The following is an 18,279-nucleotide window of genomic DNA, read 5'->3' on the forward strand; positions in this document are numbered from 1 at the left end:
AAGCAAGCACAATTACTTGTCTTTTATCCAGATCTGGGCAGAAAGGAGATAAGGTGGCCCGCATCAGCATGATGTCGCCTCACAGCTCATAACTAAATGTGCACTTTTCACAGTTCAACGCCTGACCTGAAGTGCAAGCTTAATGCCTTCTGATCTTCCATCCCCCGGCTTACATAACCATTAAAATCCCATCTTGCTCAGCAAGGTGCGCTGGACACTAATGGAGGCTGACTCTGCCCATTTGCTTTGTTTAACACCATTCATTTCCTCCTGCTGCCAAATGGAGCGACGGTAGGAGTGGTGCTCTCAGAGATCTTCTGCATCACCCAGTGATCAAGATCTGGCCATTTCTCTTCACCTCTACCTCGTCTCCCTTTCCATTGAAACAGGGTGGCCTCCCATCAATGTTGAGTGTGAAGGTAAGTGAGCAAACATCCGTAGGAGGTGTTCTTCCTGTATAAATATTTGCTGTCCTTGTTTGAATAGTGAGTGTTTTCTCTGACTTGGCTATTTCTAATGATCCTGTGTTTTCATCTGCTGTTTCGTTTACTTGGTTGCACTCTATTTCAAAAACACGCTAACACAGCAGTTGGTGTATAATTCTTATGCAGGTCTCATGTATAAATCATGAGCAGGGCAGTAAGATGAAAAAAAAATTTTTCTCATACTGTAAATATGCATAATGTTCTGCACACAGTACAGTATCAGAGAAAATAAGGTCATAACAAAAATGAATCTAATTGTATGCAATATTTAGAGCTATAGTATATAATATCACATGTGCTTCTATGTTTGCTTTTCATCATCAAAACATATATCTTTGCAGTTTTCCTGCTCAAGGATTGGAGAGAGACTCGGTGTGCTCGGCACACTCTAGCAGAGCTACTGTACATGTTTAGAGCAGGGATTGGTTTAGAGTGCTGCCACTCAAACAGCAAATACTCTCCAACTTCCTCTGTCCTCCTTTCCTGGTGCAGCCTAGGAGGAGGGAGGGGAATGGATCTTTTCTGTGTGAGTCGCCAGTACTCCCTCAGACTGCTCCTTACAACCTGTCCTTGACTTACTGTGCACAGACGAGACTGAGAGGAAGCTGCACTGCTCCGTCCTCCTTCTGCCACGTTCCTGTTCTTATTCATGTGAGCAGCAGCATTTTTGAAACATTTCACTGCGTGGCTGTTTCTTTCTACCTGTGGTGCTTCAGTAGACTGGTGAGGGGAGGCACGTTTGTCCTCGGCCGGTGGAGCTCTGATGGGAGGCAACGCTGACTCTGGCTGGGACTGGGGATGCTGAACGGAGGGAGGGAGGGCCTGTTTGAGCTGGGACAGCAGCTCCAGCAGCAGGGGGAGTACCAGGCCGCCCTCCACTGCTTCCTCAGCTGCCTGTTGGGACTGAACCATGTGCAGAGCTTCACCTCTCTGCCCAACTGCTTACACCAGGTGAGTCAGATGGGAACTGGGTATACTCACACCCACAAAGTCTCACACAACCATGCATGGACGCTGTCTTTCTGTGTGTTTTTATTTGTGTTCCACACATGCCAACATGAATGCACATATGTGTTCCATGCATCCACATGCATTCTGCTCCACCGTGTATTTGCACAGCTGTACAGACACATTTGCATCACTTCTCCTTTTGAGCGTCATAAATTATTGCACACCACAGCACACAGGACACATTCAACATTTTCAATGTCAAATCTGACAGCACAGTCCATCATGTGTCTCTGTGTTGACACTGGAACATCATTTAGTCCCAGTAGAACTGATGATGTGCATGCTGCTAAGAGAGGTGCTGAATTCAGACCTAATACAGACTATAGAGGCAGTAGCACTGTTAGTCTATAGTAATAGTATAGTATCCAGTTAATGTCTTCCTCATTGTGTGTGGGCTATGCTTGAGATCAGAGGCATTGTGTTTGGGCTCTGTGCAGCCAGGCCACAGTCTTAGCAGATTAAACACTGGGGTTGCTTTAGAAGACCCTCCCACAAAGGTAGAGCTACAGTTTTAACTCTCTTTACTAGTTCCTGAAGGAATGTCCCTGATGTCAAAACATGGCCTTTACTCCAGAACTTTGGAATGCATGGCATGATGTTGACCAGACCAACAGTGCTGTGAGCAGAGCGCGATTATTTGCTTTGACAGCTCATGACATCATGCGCATACTCACTCTGTGATGTTAGAACTGAATTATTTAATATTTAACCATGTCCCTTGGTTGTTTTTTTATGCTTTACAGATTGCAGAACTCTTCATCACTGAAAAGAATTGTATCCTTTACTAACAAAATGAGGAAAAGTCAGTTTGTGCTTTCCATCTGACACTTTAACTGTCCCTGTCCTATAAGCCTCTAGCAAGTAGCTAACTATAAAACTAGCTGTTTGGCTCTGTAAACCTGATGTTTAAAGGATTGTCACTGAGGCAGGCTTAGCAAATTCCACCACAAAGGACCATGTAGCCCCTTTATAGAAAGCAATGTAAAGCAGAGAGGATGAGGGGATGTCTTTGGGTGAGTTCATTTGTCCCCAAATGCCACATGTTTTGTGTGTAGCCCAGGTTGTGTGTCTGTCTCTTAAGAGGATTTGTAGGCTCTTATCTCCACACAACAGAGTGGGGAAGCACTAATTAACCTGTATCTGCACTGATGAGCCTGTGCATTGCCACTTCACTGCTTCTATAAACTATAGCTGTAAAGGACAGAGAGATAATAGAGAGGTGTTATATTTCGGGATATATTACCTCCATGGCTCCTCTGTTACTGAGACACTCCAACGCTTTACTTGCCAGCTCAGGTTATCTGCCCCAGCAGGGATCTACCTCTCACTGTCCATTTTCCAAAATAGGTCGATTTGCTGAGCTTCACTTTGTCAATAGCCATCACAGTTTGCCCCTCTCAGCATGGAAAGGTATCTACTTACAAGGGTGATCTTTCAAGATGGGGTTAAATTTTTTGACATGCAATAAACTCTTTCAGTAAGAGTAATGTGTTGTGTCATGTCAGATTTTGGTGTTTTATTATGTGAAGCATATTCTTTTGGTTTAATGTGAGATTACAAGTGTTGTAGGTCGGAAACAGCCTGGAATAGTTTACGCAATAATTTTAAAAAAGTGTTATTTTAGTCACAAAATAACATAATCGCAACCATGATCCAGTAAGAACTGTTTCAGTATATTTTAAAGATATTTAAATCCATTTAAATTGCTTCCAGCTAGTCAGTTCTTTCAGTATTTTCATGATAATCACAGAAGCTGAAGCAGTGATGTTGTGGTGCATTTGTGAATATCCTCTGGGGAGGTGAGGTGAAGGGTCAGTCTGCTCAAACTGGGAGCAGGATGTGGGAACGTTTCAGTGTCACGCAAATGTTGTATGAGAACGGGATTGGCAGCATTTTCTCATATGTTATTTCTAACCAAAAGCATGATAAGAAAACCAATCTATCAGTACTGGTTTCTTGCTGCTGTGCTGGGTTTAGTCCAGACAAATATTAGATGCGCTTGATGGTCATCATGGCAGTGCGATGGCTACTTAAGGCCTGGTGTATTGTTATCCATGCTGATAGTGTCCACAAATGACCTTTCTTCAAAGCCAAAAACTCTTTTGGCTCATGAGTGTTACTGATGTATGTATGCGTTTGTTGGAAATAATACTGAGCCAGACATGTAGACTTTAACCTCAATTATATCCCGATTTCAGATTTCTAAAGGACAATGAAGAAACTGTAGGAACTTTGACTAAACTTTGTATCACAATTAGTCATATTTGAGGTTTCATTACTGTATCTTTCCACTGGAAATTCCAGTTTCCTACCTACTAAAATAGGTTGTGTACTTGAGGTCAGTGCACGTGTGAGCAGATGCCTTTGAAGGTGCCAAAGCTTTGGATTGTAGTCCAATTACAGTGTGAGTGTGAGTGTGCGTGTACAGATGAGAGAATGGAGGTCATTCCCAGGAGAGCATTGTATGAGGTTCCTGTTGTTGCATTGCTGTGGTCCGAGCTGACTAAAAATAGCAGACAGAAGTAGTGCTGTGACCTTTGGTGATGGCTGTTCCCCTCATCCTCCCTCACAGATGATCCAGCTGAAACTGTTCTTGTTCCCCTCACTGCCAGGTGACTCCCAGGAGCTGTCACTGGTTTTTCTAACTGTCTTATAATAGAGCTCAAGATTTGCTCAAAAATTTGATCAAAGCAAAACACTACAGCAATAATCATTTTCCAGTGACCTGTAAAACTTGGTTTTCAGGATAAGTTGCTATGTTATTTCCTACTTTACAGCACAATCAATTATTTAAAAGTACTTCCTCTAAAAGCATTTCAAAATTCATCTCTCACTATCCCTCATCCTGTTATGAATCAGGAGTACACATTTTCTTACATCTTTTCTCCATCCATTGAGTAACTGTTCTTTTGTTTTGTTGAGGATTCTAATTGTACTAGGTCTTTGACTTCCTGGTAAACGCATGACTGTGCAAAAGTCTTGAGCTACCCTTCATTTCTTTATATTTTGCTAGGAAAACAGGAAAGAGGTGCAACTATTTATTGAAACACGTGCAAACATGTGGAGGGTATTGCGTGGTGGATCAAAAATTGGTGGCACTTCTCTTTGTTTATAATTGCATCAATTTTGACAAGATCTCCAACAGCACTGGCTGAAATGCAGCCACAAACCATGACCGAGCTTCCACCATGTTTTACAGATGGCTGTAGACACTCACTGTTGTACCTCTCTCCTGACCTCCTCTGTACATATTGATGACAATTTGAACCAAGAAGCCTGTTGCACTGATTTTCAGTTCAGTTCTTGTGTAACTTGGCATACCTCAGCCTTTTCTCCCTTTTTCACTTCCTTAAGAATGGCTTCTTGACAGCCACCCTTCCACTGAGACCAGTTCTGATGAGGCAAACAGTAGATGAATCTACTGTGTCAGTTTGTTGGATTTATTTCTGTTTTGTAGCCCTGTAAAGCCTGAGCCATGAAATAAGTGCCAGAAAGTTTGACATTTTTTTTAAATGGAGTGTTTATTGAACCTTCTGATAAATTTAAAAAAAAGTGAATATTAATTACCATATATAAGCTTTAATTTGTATCATACTTACTACATCCAGAAGAAGTGGGTACAAATAATGTGTTTTTTCAACAGGCTGCTAGTAACAAAGAGCCTGAAGCTACAATTTAAAATTGGTTCTTTGCGAAGCTGTGTGTTCTGTGTTGACACAACACTTGAATGATTCATAGGTCGGTGTTAAGTGGCCTGGAGAACTGTCGCTCAAGACCACTTTAAAAAATGACAAGAAAGTCTCGCTGCTTGGAAGGAAAATAAAAAGAAATGAGGGGAGACACAAGACTTTTGTACAGTACTGTTTATGTCTTGGCTTATATGTTCTCACATTAGTGTGCAGCACTAAAAATTATTCTATCAACAAAATGAAGAATACCAGCCATTGTGGCTGTAAGTTCTAAGCTTAATAGTTCTTGGAGTGTGGACGCCAATTATTGCAAAAGTTCTCAATTCTCAGTTTTGTTTGTCATATATTCTATGACAAACACTATACGTCAAGCATTTATTGGCATAGACCCTCACAGCAGTGATGAAAAGAGCCACACGAGTAATCTTGTGTTAAGTAGGACGTTTAAACAGCCACGGTCGTGTTTATTTTAAGCCTCCTCCATCCCAATTGGTCTTTAAACTCACCTGACAAACATCAGTGGTGTCGTTTTACAGTGGAACAAAAACCAAGTGCACAGAATGTTTCGAGTGAGCTATTTTTAGGACGCTTAAAATAGAGCGTCTTTTCATGGAAACAAAAAAAACTGCCCAAATCAGATCAGCCCAAAACATCACGTACAAAGCATATAGACAAAACAAAATGACTGAGGAATGTAATAGATTGAAATATGAGTTGTAAAACAATATGTCTATATTATAAGAGTCAATGTGTGAAATGTATTTGGCCCACAAAAACACAGAAAGAGTAGGTACTCACAGAAAAGTTACTGACCTCTAATCTACAGTGTGTTTTGGATTACTGTATACCGTGTTTGCCCATAGGTTTGTTCTCACGTGCAGCAACAAAAGTGTGTTGTCTATGAGCTGGGCAGCAAAGGCTATTTTTAACTTCAACAACTGCCTATAATTCCGCTGATACCCGAGACTGATCCTTCACCCATATAAACAGATGGAAAGGCCCTCCAGTTCATCCAGGCTGAAAAAATGTTCTATGAAGTGGCATTGATCGAGCTCACCGCTCTTCAGGGGAGCACAGGCGAGTACTTTTCACATTATGCTATCAAGGAATACTTCTGGGAATATTTCTGAAAACACGTAAAATGTCCCGTAGAGTGTGTACTTTCTATCGGTGTTTGGCTTTGGCATGTCCTCATGGTTTCTAAGAATTTAAATTTCTCTGAAAATCACGTCATCTGGCAGTGCTCACATGTAAAATAAACATGCTGTTCTTTCAGTGAATTGTTTCCAGTGAGTTTCTAAACCTTTTTGGGGAGTCTTGTGGACACTGCACAAAATTTGTCATTAAGTTTCTCCATTAAAAAAAAAAAAACATACAATTGTATAATGCTTGCTTGCCTGAATGCTAGAAATAAATAAGTGGTTTACTTGGATTTGATTGGATCAGTTGCTTTAAGGGCATTTTCCTGGTGATTTCACAACAATTAATCATCAGATCACAATTTTCTCTTAACTTTTGGTCAATAAACAAAATTTTATTCATTTTTTTGGTTGTTGTTAATGCAATATGAGATGACATCGCATTTTACCCAACTCCATCTTTGCTTACAATATACCTGGTGGAGCTTTATGCGAGCATTCACAGCAAGGCCATTCATTTATCACCTGCTGCTCCAGACGCCTGCCTCTCTGTCTGCTGCTGAGGCAGCAGCGCAGTGTAGCATGGGCACAGTGGAGGAGATCGGGGACAGAGCAGAAGACAAATGGCCACACTTTCTCATTACGAGCTGTGTGTCACTACAGAATACTGAAGCTCCTGAATCAGCACTCACTCAGATTGAATGCTGGACGTCTCTGGGGCAGAGCTGGCAGTATAGCTACAGCTTACAGCTTTCTTTTCCTCCCCAGCGTCTTTCAAAAATGTGCCCTTTTCTCTATTTCCCTCCCCAACGTAATTGTCATTTCGTCATTTATGTAATACAAACTAAAGTCAATGATTTATTTGCATTTGGATGTGTTATGAATTACAAAACAAACTTGGTGTACTTGGTGTGTACAGTACTTGCATACTGTTGGTGGTGTGTCACTGTGTGCGTCTCAATGCTCCAGGGGGCGTGGCGAGTGTGTTGTTTGACTCCCTTATCTGCTCTCTCCTGCCCTTATCTCTCTTGTCTCCCGTCCTCAGTTGGCTCCACAGCTGTGCCAGACAGGTTGATACAGCCAGATACCCAGGCTTCTGGGGGTTTAGTTTATAAACTCTTCAGTGGAAGAGGAGAGTAGTGAGGAGGAAGGTTAGCTCGAAAGACTGAGTGTTGCATTGTCGATTTGGCTGTGATTCCATGCCCTGTGTTTGTGTAACAGGGCCTCAAGAGGAGGCGACACTGGGATCTGCAGCATGGACAACCCCAGAAGAACTTTCGGAGCAGGCCTCCCAGGCACAGCACCTCGAACGGCTGGCTCAGCTCTGCATCATGAGCAAACAGTAGGTAAAACTGTGTCCTGTCAAAGCTTCCATTCTGCTGCAATTAATGGAGTGTTACATGTTCTGCTACGTTCAGGCCTCTCTGGGTTAAATAAATTCATTTTTATAACTTGTTTTATCACCTACAACATAGTGTAAGCATGTGTGTGTGTGTGTGTGTGTGTGTGTGTGTGTGTGTGTGTGTGTGTGTGTGTGTGTGTGTGTGTGTGTGTGTGTGTGTGTGTGTGTGTGTTTGTATTCTGTCATATTTTGTCCATCATTGCCTTACAGAGCTGAAAAAATGGGTGCTGGTTTAGATAAAACAAAGTAAACTATGTGTTGCCTTTGTTTCTGTTATCCATTTTATTACACAAACATCCGTGCAGCACATAATTATGAATAACCACTTATTTATGAAGTGAAATCATCATCTTAAAAATTTAAACTTAAAGGACTAAATTACTGTCGCTTCTCAAAATTTTGTGTTTTCCAAAGGTTATGTAAGTAGTCGTTGCTGTTATCGCTAAATCTTTATGAAAATGCGCACAGCCGTGTCTATTTGCACATACACATTCACCTTTCTGCAAATTTCTGGAAATCCTTTCAACCAGAGAAAGCCCAGCTTCAACCCTTTTAAGCAATAGTCAAATTTTCATGTAGATGTAGAGAAAAAAAAAAGACACCACACACTCTGTGAGTGTTACAGGAGGAACACTTTAACTGGATCTGGTGTCTCCTGTTGCAGGGGTACTTTGTTAGGCCACAGAATGCACCCATTTTCTCTGCCTCTGTTTTCATTGTTGGGATTAGGCCATTTAACCTGATTGCCGGAGAGGGTGGCAGAGGGTGGAAGGTGTTCTCGGTGGAGGGCTGGTTACACTGCTTCATTAATGAAAGGAGCATACAGTAGTTAAAGTTAAATGAGATGGTACTGATTGTGCTTGGCTGTAGAGGCTTGGGTTTCTGGTAGGAATTAAATTCTGCTCTTTGATGGTCTCTTTGCAGATTTCACAAATATGCCCTGAAAAGACTATAAAGGTTGAACAAAACAATCAGAAACTGAACAGAAAGTGACCCTGGTTTCTCTGAGTAGGCACAATGCCATAATGACCAAAAACCCATTACTGCGCCCACCCGCCATAAGCCTCAGATCTTCCTTCTTGCAGACAGGAAGTTGTAATTCTTATTAAATCTTTCAACAATGTCATAGGAAGTCCTTTGAGCCAGTGAAGGGCTTTTCTGTCTTTGCTGATCGTGTATCCCCCAGAAAAAGACCTTTGCAAACTGACACCTGACCATTACTAATTGAAGGAAAGTATGGGTTTGGAACAGCAAAGCTGACATCTGTCACACTAAACAGAGCTTGCTCAGAGCTTGCTGTACAGCTATAGGCACACGTGAGGGTGTTAGAGTGACGAATGTCCTTGGCAGGCTTTTCAGGGCCGATATGAGTGGAACAGCTGGCAGATCTTCAATGAAACCCATCGTGTTCGCCTAGCTTAACACTAAGCAGAAGAGAGGTAGAGGGGCGGGAGATGGTAAACTAACCTGGAAGCACCATGTCCTCTGTAATTCACCCTGAGAATAGACAGTGGAAGGCAACGCTGGCAGATAAACAAGGTTTCCACTTCCTCCATAACATACCTGAGCACCGGCAGCGCTGCTGTCCGTGTCCAATCACAGCATACGTGTGTTTAGATTTGTCATGCTGATGTGCTGCAAACACAGAAACTGATATGCTCCCCTGATAATGAAGCACATACCTTTATGCTTCATTCTGGTCTGGTATCTTTGTCTCTGGAAATATTTACCCTTAACATATTTATGTTTTGTAATAGAAGAAAAATGTGCGGCTAGTTATTGTTTGCTAATTCTAGATCATCCATTATTAATATACTATACAGAAAACATTTATTTAAAAAAAAAGAACTGTCATTTGTTCATTTGTGTATTTTTATTTCCTTTTAGGCCTCATCTTGCCCTAGAATACAGCGGTAAGGTATGTAAATTCAGATTTTTGAACAAATACAATATTATAACTCTTTTATAAGCTTTAAAATGACATGTGTCTTTTTTTTTTTAGGCTACAAAGATTCACCAGAGGGCTTTTGGAAATGACCATCCAATTACAGCTAGAAGTCTGGAGCTCATGGCAACTGTCTATGCTGAAATTGGCAAGACCGAGTATTCAGGTAAAGGCTCACCTAGGTTGCATAATACAGAGCAAACACTACAGTCCCTCTAAAGTAATGGTATGACGCAGGGATTTACTGTATGCACATAAAAAAATGGTGAAAACAAACATGGGTGTATGAGTCAGAAAGTAGTATATAGTATAAGGGTGGAGACCTCACCATCTTAAGATATTAATCCCACAGATGTTATTGTATCATATTCCTGTTTTATGAGAGCACACAGCACCACATCATCCCATGAAAATGCTAATTAAAATTTGCAATCATGTTGGACACAGCAGTGTGTTTTATGCAGAGGACAATAAAGAAAAGAAGCGTTGTGACAGTTTGAGACCGTCGTTTTTGGTTGCACCGTGTGTACGTTTGCCTCACCTGACTCCGAACTGTGTATTTTGTCAAGCCGTAGAAACAGTTTGTTGTTGAGTCAGCTTACAGAGACTGTAGTGCTGAACAAGAGCAGCTGCATAAAGACAGGAGTATATAGACCACATAAAGGGAAAAAAAACTTTACAAATTGCTTGTTTTTCACCTCAGCTTGTCTTAAAGGATCTGTGCACCTTTTTGTGACATTTAATTTTGCACTGTGCAAAAAGAACTCCTCTTTGACCTGCACTATGATGGCAGGTGTAAGTGTTTACAGCCTATGTCCCCTACATACCCTTCACTATAAAGTAGGTCAGTCACCCCCCCCTTTCCCCCCGCTAGCAGACTGCTTCCATGTATTTTCAAGCTGATCTAGACTTGACTGTAGAATGTAATATGTTGAAATGATAATTGCATGTGTCCCTAAAAGTGAAAAACCTTATGAAGCAAGGGCCTGATATAATTGATAATTTAGCTTTATAGTGCAAAGATTCTTGGAAAACATAAAAGAAAAGAAAAAAGTGAGGTGGATGCTTTTGCATCAGTGTTTGTAACTTAAACCTGCTAAACTGCACTGTTCCCGGTGCGGACAGAGTTAACACACTTGCGTCTTGCCTGCTGTTCATTTGCATGTTCAGCTTGAGCTCTGCTCTGTCTTGACTGTAGACTCCAATGTGAAGCAGCTTTACTCATGTACTGTATGGTCATGGTTTTCTTGATAGACTCTCTGGGTCAGTGTGTGTCTGCACTGTCCAAACGCTTCGCTGCTGCAGAGTCTCTCAGAGACACGGTCAACTGTCTTCCTCATTCCCACCGGGAGAAACACTCAGAGGTACGCCACAGAAAGGACACCCACCACCATCAGGAGGACACACTGAAACCTAAGGTAGGGAAAACACCTGGGGGTATTTTGTTGGTGTCATTCTAATTTATTTATGTCTTACAGTATATGAGGCAGCTTGTTTATAACAGATCTGTTCCAGTTGTTTGTTGCTGGCATGTACTCACCGTGAATTTTATTTTATAATATTAATGTAGTTAACCAACATCAAAGTCCCCACCTCCATTCTTAAGAGGCCAAGTTCCAACTACAGGCCAGACACAGAACTGAACCACAGACGTAAAGGCGAGCGGAGGGTTCGATTCAGGGAGCCCGAGACCACGGTACATGGTAAGAAAACAATTCACAGTGAGTCGAGCCCGCTCAGTATTGTTTGTGCAACCGCAAAGAACATGCTGCCCTCTGGTGCTTTAACACCACAACCAAATTCATCATTTCACGTGTTTTCTAAAAACCTACCTGTGTTAGCTGTCACTGCACAAACTTAGGAAAGTAATCCAGTGACAGTTTAAATGAAATTTTCATTGTTATTAATTAGAGCTATGCCAGCTTGGATATGAACCCTCAACCCACAGCCGTGCATGCTTTGCAATTCATATTAAAGACAGAACGCAACATGTATTAAAACAACCTGAAATTACATCGTAAACTTCTGTCATTTGGGGATTCTTTACTACTTAACAATAACGTAATGCTGAGAGACATCCACGCATAAGCAAGTGATTTACTCTTTTTAATTAATTATGCATGCAAATGAGGCACTATGGAGACTGTTCAGGAGAGATAGTGGAGACTGGAAGGGCACAGCAGCTGGTTCGTAGCTGCTGCACATCATGGAGGTCAGCTCTCACCGACTGACTGACCTCGACCTCTTTTCTTTTGGTTTCACAGACATTCCTTATTGTGACTGTATAGGTGGTAAGTCTGTCTGAAAAAATAACTACATTTATGTGCACAAGAGAGTGTCGACACCGCACTCATTAAGAGCAACGAGCCTGCTGGACCTGTAGAAAAGCCTATCACTGTCACTGCCTGTTTAACAGTGTCTGAAACACCAAAGTTTTATGTGACTAAGCTTAACTAATCTATAACAAATCTACAAAGCAATCCTCTGAAACAGGACACTTGCCTCAAAAGGAAAAAAAAAGATGTATGCAATTCAAATGCTCATCATTTACAAATCAAAACTGTGGAAAACTGGTCTTTTTTTTTTTACTCCATGCAGCCTATGAGACTACACCATCCCGCCCCCACCTTGCCCTGTTCACCTGCCTCTTCCTGCTGATGTCATTCCTGGGTGTTGCCATGTACTGCACAGACCGTCGACGCCCACAGCGAGTGTGCGAAGAGCTGGAGGCCGCTTTGGCTGTGTACCTGCTGCATATGAAACAGCTTCTGTGGGGCTGCTGGATATGGTTGACAATGCAGTGACTGTTATCAACCACAGGTGGAGTCATGGAGCCTCCTTTATTTTTTTTAGACCCCTCTTTTTCCTATCTTTGAAGGTGCCCAGGCCTACAAACACCTCAGCCATTTGGCAAGGCTCTACGGTCTACGGTTTTGCTCCACTCTCACCATTAAAAAGGGAAAATATTTAATCCCAGAAATATGTAGCTTCCATGTCTGTATGTATATATGTACTAAAGGTGGTGAGCATGCCACTCCATATTTCAGTTGTAATGGCATTTTGCACATCTGCAATGTTGACGCTCACAAGCAACACTCACATAATCCCTTCAACCATGTGATTTTTCAGTTCATGTCACAGGCTGTCTGTGAGTGAATGTTTCTGTGGAATGCAAATATTTATTTTGTTACAGTACATGATTTGTGTATACCAGATATTACACAGAAATGAATGTGTATATATGGCTCAATATACTAAGGACTATCACAGCATTTAGCCTTGTAATTGCACATAAATGAATGTAGAGAGATTCGGGGAAGGCTTTGATTGGCACATCCGATTGGCACAGTGAGAGTAGGTAGATGGAGGCATGAATGTGTGTTTGATGGTCTGAAAGACAAACACAGGGCTGCATCACTTCACAAAATGACTTAAGACATGAAAACACCTTCTTTTCCAACTGTCTGGTCGTCTGTCAGCTGATTGCTAGTTTCACAGAGGATTAAAATCTGCAGCACAATATAATCGTTCATGAAAGAGAATATACTCAACCTGAACTAATGCTTGTGCTTTTGACACTGTTCCTCTTTATAACTGCCTGAATCCCACAAAAATACTTTATCCTAAATGTTACTGATTCTTCTCTATTGTATATCTGCTTCTACGCAACTATCGGACTTCTGGTTATAAAGACTTTTTTTGTGTTTCTTTTTTTTTTTTTTTTTACTTTTTGTTATCTGTAGCATTTCTATTTAAATGAAACATTCAGGTTTTTAATTCTGATGTCAAGTGTATGGAAGTGTGTGGGTTAAACAGATATTTGCAATACGTGAAATTGTCACTGCTATTTTCGAGGCCAAACACAGAAACATAACAGAACCGGATGTTATTGCATGAGTCCCTTTATCAAATGAAGCAAGTAAAATTCCAACAGCCAAATCACCACACAAATGGAGTATAGGAATCAAAGGGCACAGTGATGCACATCCCACATACCTCTCATTATGAGCAATAACACACATCACATATATTCCATTAAAACACCTTTACAACAGGTTTCAGGGAACTCAAAAAAAACGAGTTTTGATTTTGGAGATCTCACATTTGACTGTCAAAGCAATACATATGGCTGATAACAGATGTACTGAAGAAAAGGAACACTTTTGACTCTGTACTGTCAAACTAAATTGTCATTAGCAATAAAACAATACCCAGTGAGCTCATGTCCTGTATATGCACATTTAGCTTAAAGCTGCATTTCACTGCTGTTCAAACATCTACAGTCACTTTGAAAGAAGTGCCTTTCTGGAGGGTTTTCTTAGTTCCTACTGTTTTTTTTTTTCAGTCGTTTTTGAAATAAAAACTGTCATTGCCTATCAAAGTGAAGCAGCCGGCTCGCTTTCTTCCTGTGACCTCTGACAATAAGTGAGCGTGGGATGTAACAGGGAGAGAGATGCATGCAGGTATATTTGTGTGTGTCTATTCACAGTAATAGAGTATATTGGTTTATAGCCTATAAAGTGTGCAGAAGAAGCCTGAGTTGCTAAATGGCACAAGATAGGATCTGTTTTCTTATCTCACACAGATTGCTAAAAGCCTTTTAGATTGCCTGCCGAATACACGAATGTGTAGAGCTGCGATTTGTCTTCTTTTTGCCTTTTGTAGCTGCTGATAAATGTGTAAAGACACTGCAAAAGCACACATCATTTAACTTTGCCGGAGCATGCAGTTCTCACTGCGCCAAGACGCACTGTGCATCCTAGCAGTTAAAAATAAAAACCTATGTCAGGAACACATTTATTGTTGGAAAAAAAAAAAAACCCAAACAAAATAGCTCCTTTATATCTAAAAAAAAACCACCCAAGAAAAATTTTCATGCATTAGATCCATGCAGAAATTTCACAAGGACAAGATCCACTGGCCAAACTGTCCAAACCATTAATACTGTTATCACTAAATAGAAATGTATACTTGCTAAAAGATGGGTGTAATTTTTGCTTAAAAATTATTAATACTATAAAAGCTTGGCTGGGGTTGAATAGGGTATGAATTATAGCAATAAAGCAGGAAAGGTTAACAACCATTTCTGGATTTTAAAATATCTGGATTATTTTTTTTAGGTAAATTATTTACTTCTGGAAAACAAAGCTAAAACTGTCCATTTGATTTAATTTATCTAAGGGGAGCAAAAGCCAATTGACGTTGATTGTCTACACAGGCGAATACTCGTGTTTGTCATAGCAGGCAAGAGGACTATACAGTTGACTGTGAATGAATGTGTGCGTTTGTGGGTCTTCCTGATTTCTAGATCAGGCCGGTCTTGAGGTCAGAGCAGCGGCGTGAAGAGCGGCCGAGCAGCAGGTCCTTTTCGTGGATGAGGGTGTCGAGCAGGTCCTCTTGTCTGTAGTTGTGGTAGACCTTCAGAAAAGCCATCACAGTGATACCGAGCCAGGTGAGCCAGGCAGCCCACAGCCCGAACTGAAAGAGGAAAAATGATCATTACAATGACTCAGACTGCTAAATTTGTTATACTGCCTGTATGCTAATGGGAAAGCATGTTTACCTGAGCTATAGCAAACTGGTCATAGAAAGCAGAGTTGTCCAGGCCCAGTTCTAGATCAGTGTCCTGCATGTCTTCACAGCTAAACAGAAACTGGCATTTAGAGGGACTAGATCATGGCATCATCTGATAGATATATAGAATGTCTGCGCTCCTCTCTCACCTTCTGGGCATAGTCCCACCCTCTGTGATGGCTTCACACCACAGGTTGAAGCCCACACTAACGATGGTGCTGGACAGGAAGACTGTGAACACCACCAAGGAGCTAATGAGCAGGTTGAGGAAGGCATTGAAGATGGAGCTGCAGGCAAACAAAACAGAGAATTTGAGCAGACAAAACTGTTTTAATGTCCTCCTTTTCTTACAAAACTGAAACAGAGGCCTGTTATTCTGCATAATGTGTCTTGCACTGATGATTAAGTCTTTCAATCGCACATCAAGATAATGACACATGCTGTACAGCTGCGTGGATGTCACATAAAACAGTACGTGAAACACAGGCTCTGGTTTTTGTTTAAAAATGAGTATTCCCCCATCTTTTGGAGATGACAGTGACTAGACATTTTATAGGATGCTTCTGTGGCTATTTCTATTAGCTATACTATAGAGTATAATGCATGCAGGCTATGAAATTGACAAAACAGTGCGCGAACAAGGGCGTGGGAGATGGACAGAAATGGCACATTTTACACTCAGACCGTTGAAGTGGTGTTGCTCCACTGAGCTTTCAAAGGAGCTTCTACTGAATGTTGAAGGAAGGGGCACAAGTGTATGCTCACTCACTCGTCGTGTCCTTTGCACAGAAAGAACAGCAGCCTCCACGCTTGCACTGCGGACAGGATGAGGGACGCTATCCCGACAAAAGTGATGAAGCTGCAGGAGGACTCGGGTCCCCACTCTTCCACGATGAAGCGCTGCTTCGACACAGTGATGTTCTCATTTTGCCACATACCCCGCGTGAACAGCAGGCATTTGCCTCCGAAATCCTCCGTGTTTTCAGACAGAGGCACCACGGCGATAAAACCGAAAACGAAAGCTAAAAAATAAAGGATGCACTGGGCGAAAATCAAATTGTCGAGGGCCATTTTTCTGTCTTCCCTGCTCTGTACTCAGCGTCCTGGAGCAACTGCGGCTGCGCAGTGGAGACGGCGACGAGCGGAGGCGCAGCATCCGACGATGCTTTGCTGCAAATTAATGAGCAGGCAGAGGCCTTCGGGGCTCTCCATCTTATCTACGTCCAAACTGTGGCGAAATCCTTCCCTACTAGTATTCCTATTCACAACAGCTTAGGCATTTAACAGTTAATTATGACATTTTTAGTCCTTAATAATTTTATCCCCCCTTTAGGTAGAAATAATCGTTAAGTTCTCGTATTGTCACACATTTTAACACCTGTCCATTCCTTTCTAAGCTCCAGTATTGAACTGAAGCCAGATGCTGTTTAAGAAAAAATATTGAAAACTAAGACTCAGGTAGTTGTGGCTGCAGCATGCCCTCTGTTTCCATTGAACACTTTTTCTACACATTTCCCCCCAAACTCTGTGACCTCCAGATATTAAGTAAAATTCTGCATGACTTGTTTCACAGCACGATTTTCCCCTGACTTAACTAGATAGTAAAACTGGAAAATATTTAACTATACCATAAACTTGATGAAAAAAAAATAATACTATAAAGGTTCGGCATAATCATCTCCTTGCACACAAACACTTATGTGTGTACACATTTTGCACACACATGAGTGTATACTCACAAATTAGAGTAATGGTTTGTTTATATATGGTGACAGTCCTTAAGGAAGGGCAGGTAGCTGTCACAGCCATCCGACATGCTTGGGTGAGCCCATCTGGTGAGCTGGCCAAGGTGTCTCTCCCTTTCCTGGGCCACCAAGCTTCTGTACTGCTCACAGTGCCCTCCAGTGGGCAAGACACCTGCTGCCACGTTGCACCAAAGTCTTAGTGTTTTGTGTTAACAGTATTATCACTGGCCTTCATGCACGGCCAGCCTGATGAAGGATGCTGCAGAATACAGAGATGAAAAATGTGGAATTGTTTTACAATCAAGAATATTCAAGTTTAAAATATCAAAAGGAATGTGGAAAATACGCTGCGGATTGGGCATTCTGAGTGCACAGCATCACCATCAGAGGCACCGATTAAGTCATTTTGCTTTTGGAGATATTAATAATACTGCAGTTTTCTCCATAATAGGCCTCACAACACAATGACAAGTATTTATATGAGAGTTTTCCAGACATCATGTGGCTATTTGTATCCATCCAACTGCAGGTTTTTTGCATCATCTGCTGGCACATGATTTATGTGTCATTTGCACCACTGCACTCTGATTTCCATGATGGTATCAGCTTTTAGATTAGCTTGAGTTATTGTGTGTGTGTGTCTGTGCGTGCGTGCGTGTGTGTGTGTTGTCTTGGCCTGAAAGCTGATTTCATTCCACGGCTTTGAGACCGTTTGCTTTTTAGCGTCATTAGGCATTATGTATTATCCTCCTTGTGCATTTTTGTTGTGTTAGATTTTTATTCGTGTGTGTGTGATATATTGTCCAGATTACCATTTCCTGTAATCCATCATTTTGCGCTGTATACCATTTTGCTATGATACATATTGTGCTGCTTGTGAAAGATGTTTTTCTGCTTTTACAAAAAGAAAAACATAATCTGGTAAAAAATAAATAAATAAATAAAAATCAATGAGACAAGCATAAATATGCTGACATACTTAAGTTGTCTTTAGCTACACTTGAAATATCATCATGCCACAAATGCAAGGTCAAAAGAAAAAGCTGAACAACTTTGCAAGGCATTCCCCCGGCCCTTACACAAAGAGGAGAGTACACGCACAGAACTCCAAATCCCACTTTTAAATAATACAGCATGTGTGGGCTCGTGAACTGGGCACCCAGGGGAAACCCAGAGCAGAAGTGTGTCAAGCTGAAATATGTGTTAAGTTATTCACCCTGCGAACAAGCCACAGAGGGAGAGAAGGAAGGAGGGAGGGAGGGAGGATGCTAACCCAAATGCAGTCCCTG

The 18,279-nt window shown here is 41.5% G+C and overlaps 2 protein-coding genes across 2 annotated transcripts; one reads left to right on the top strand and one right to left on the bottom strand.

Moving 5' to 3' along the window:
- The first annotated feature begins 1,040 nt into the window (after nucleotides 1-1,040).
- On the top strand, nucleotides 1,041-13,569 carry c22h14orf180 (chromosome 22 C14orf180 homolog). The gene is made up of 9 exons (XM_030718774.1): nucleotides 1,041-1,436; nucleotides 2,240-2,270; nucleotides 6,176-6,262; nucleotides 7,546-7,666; nucleotides 9,614-9,644; nucleotides 9,729-9,837; nucleotides 10,926-11,089; nucleotides 11,242-11,374; nucleotides 12,270-13,569. The coding sequence occupies exons 1-9, from the start codon at nucleotides 1,284-1,286 to the stop codon at nucleotides 12,473-12,475; spliced, it is 1,035 nt and encodes a 344-aa protein (XP_030574634.1). The 5' UTR covers nucleotides 1,041-1,283; the 3' UTR covers nucleotides 12,476-13,569.
- Nucleotides 13,558-16,367, bottom strand: tmem179ab (transmembrane protein 179a, genome duplicate B). Its single transcript, XM_030718775.1, has 4 exons — nucleotides 16,015-16,367; nucleotides 15,395-15,532; nucleotides 15,235-15,313; nucleotides 13,558-15,149 (listed from the first exon to the last, which is right to left on the bottom strand). The coding sequence occupies exons 1-4, from the start codon at nucleotides 16,314-16,316 to the stop codon at nucleotides 14,976-14,978; spliced, it is 693 nt and encodes a 230-aa protein (XP_030574635.1). The 5' UTR covers nucleotides 16,317-16,367; the 3' UTR covers nucleotides 13,558-14,975.
- Nucleotides 16,368-18,279: the final 1,912 nt, after the last annotated feature.

The sequence above is a fragment of the Archocentrus centrarchus genome, chromosome 22 (genome assembly GCF_007364275.1).
Source record: "Archocentrus centrarchus isolate MPI-CPG fArcCen1 chromosome 22, fArcCen1, whole genome shotgun sequence".
NCBI classification, from domain to species: Eukaryota; Metazoa; Chordata; class Actinopteri; order Cichliformes; family Cichlidae; genus Archocentrus; species Archocentrus centrarchus.

Excerpts from the sequence above, each read along its gene's own strand:
- c22h14orf180 (XM_030718774.1), top strand. The coding sequence starts at position 1,284 with ATGCTGAACGGAGGGAGGGAGGGCCTGTTTGAGCTGGGACAGCAGCTC. Across the intron at positions 6,263-7,545 it reads CGCTCTTCAGGGGAGCACAG|GGCCTCAAGAGGAGGCGACA; the intron begins GCGAGTACTTTT and ends TTTGTGTAACAG. Across the intron at positions 11,090-11,241 it reads AGGACACACTGAAACCTAAG|TTAACCAACATCAAAGTCCC; the intron begins GTAGGGAAAACA and ends ATATTAATGTAG.
- tmem179ab (XM_030718775.1), bottom strand. The coding sequence starts at position 16,316 with ATGGCCCTCGACAATTTGATTTTCGCCCAGTGCATCCTTTATTTTTTA. Across the intron at positions 15,533-16,014 it reads CTGTGCAAAGGACACGACGA|CTCCATCTTCAATGCCTTCC; the intron begins GTGAGTGAGCAT and ends GTTTGCCTGCAG. Across the intron at positions 15,150-15,234 it reads ACCAGTTTGCTATAGCTCAG|TTCGGGCTGTGGGCTGCCTG; the intron begins GTAAACATGCTT and ends TTCCTCTTTCAG.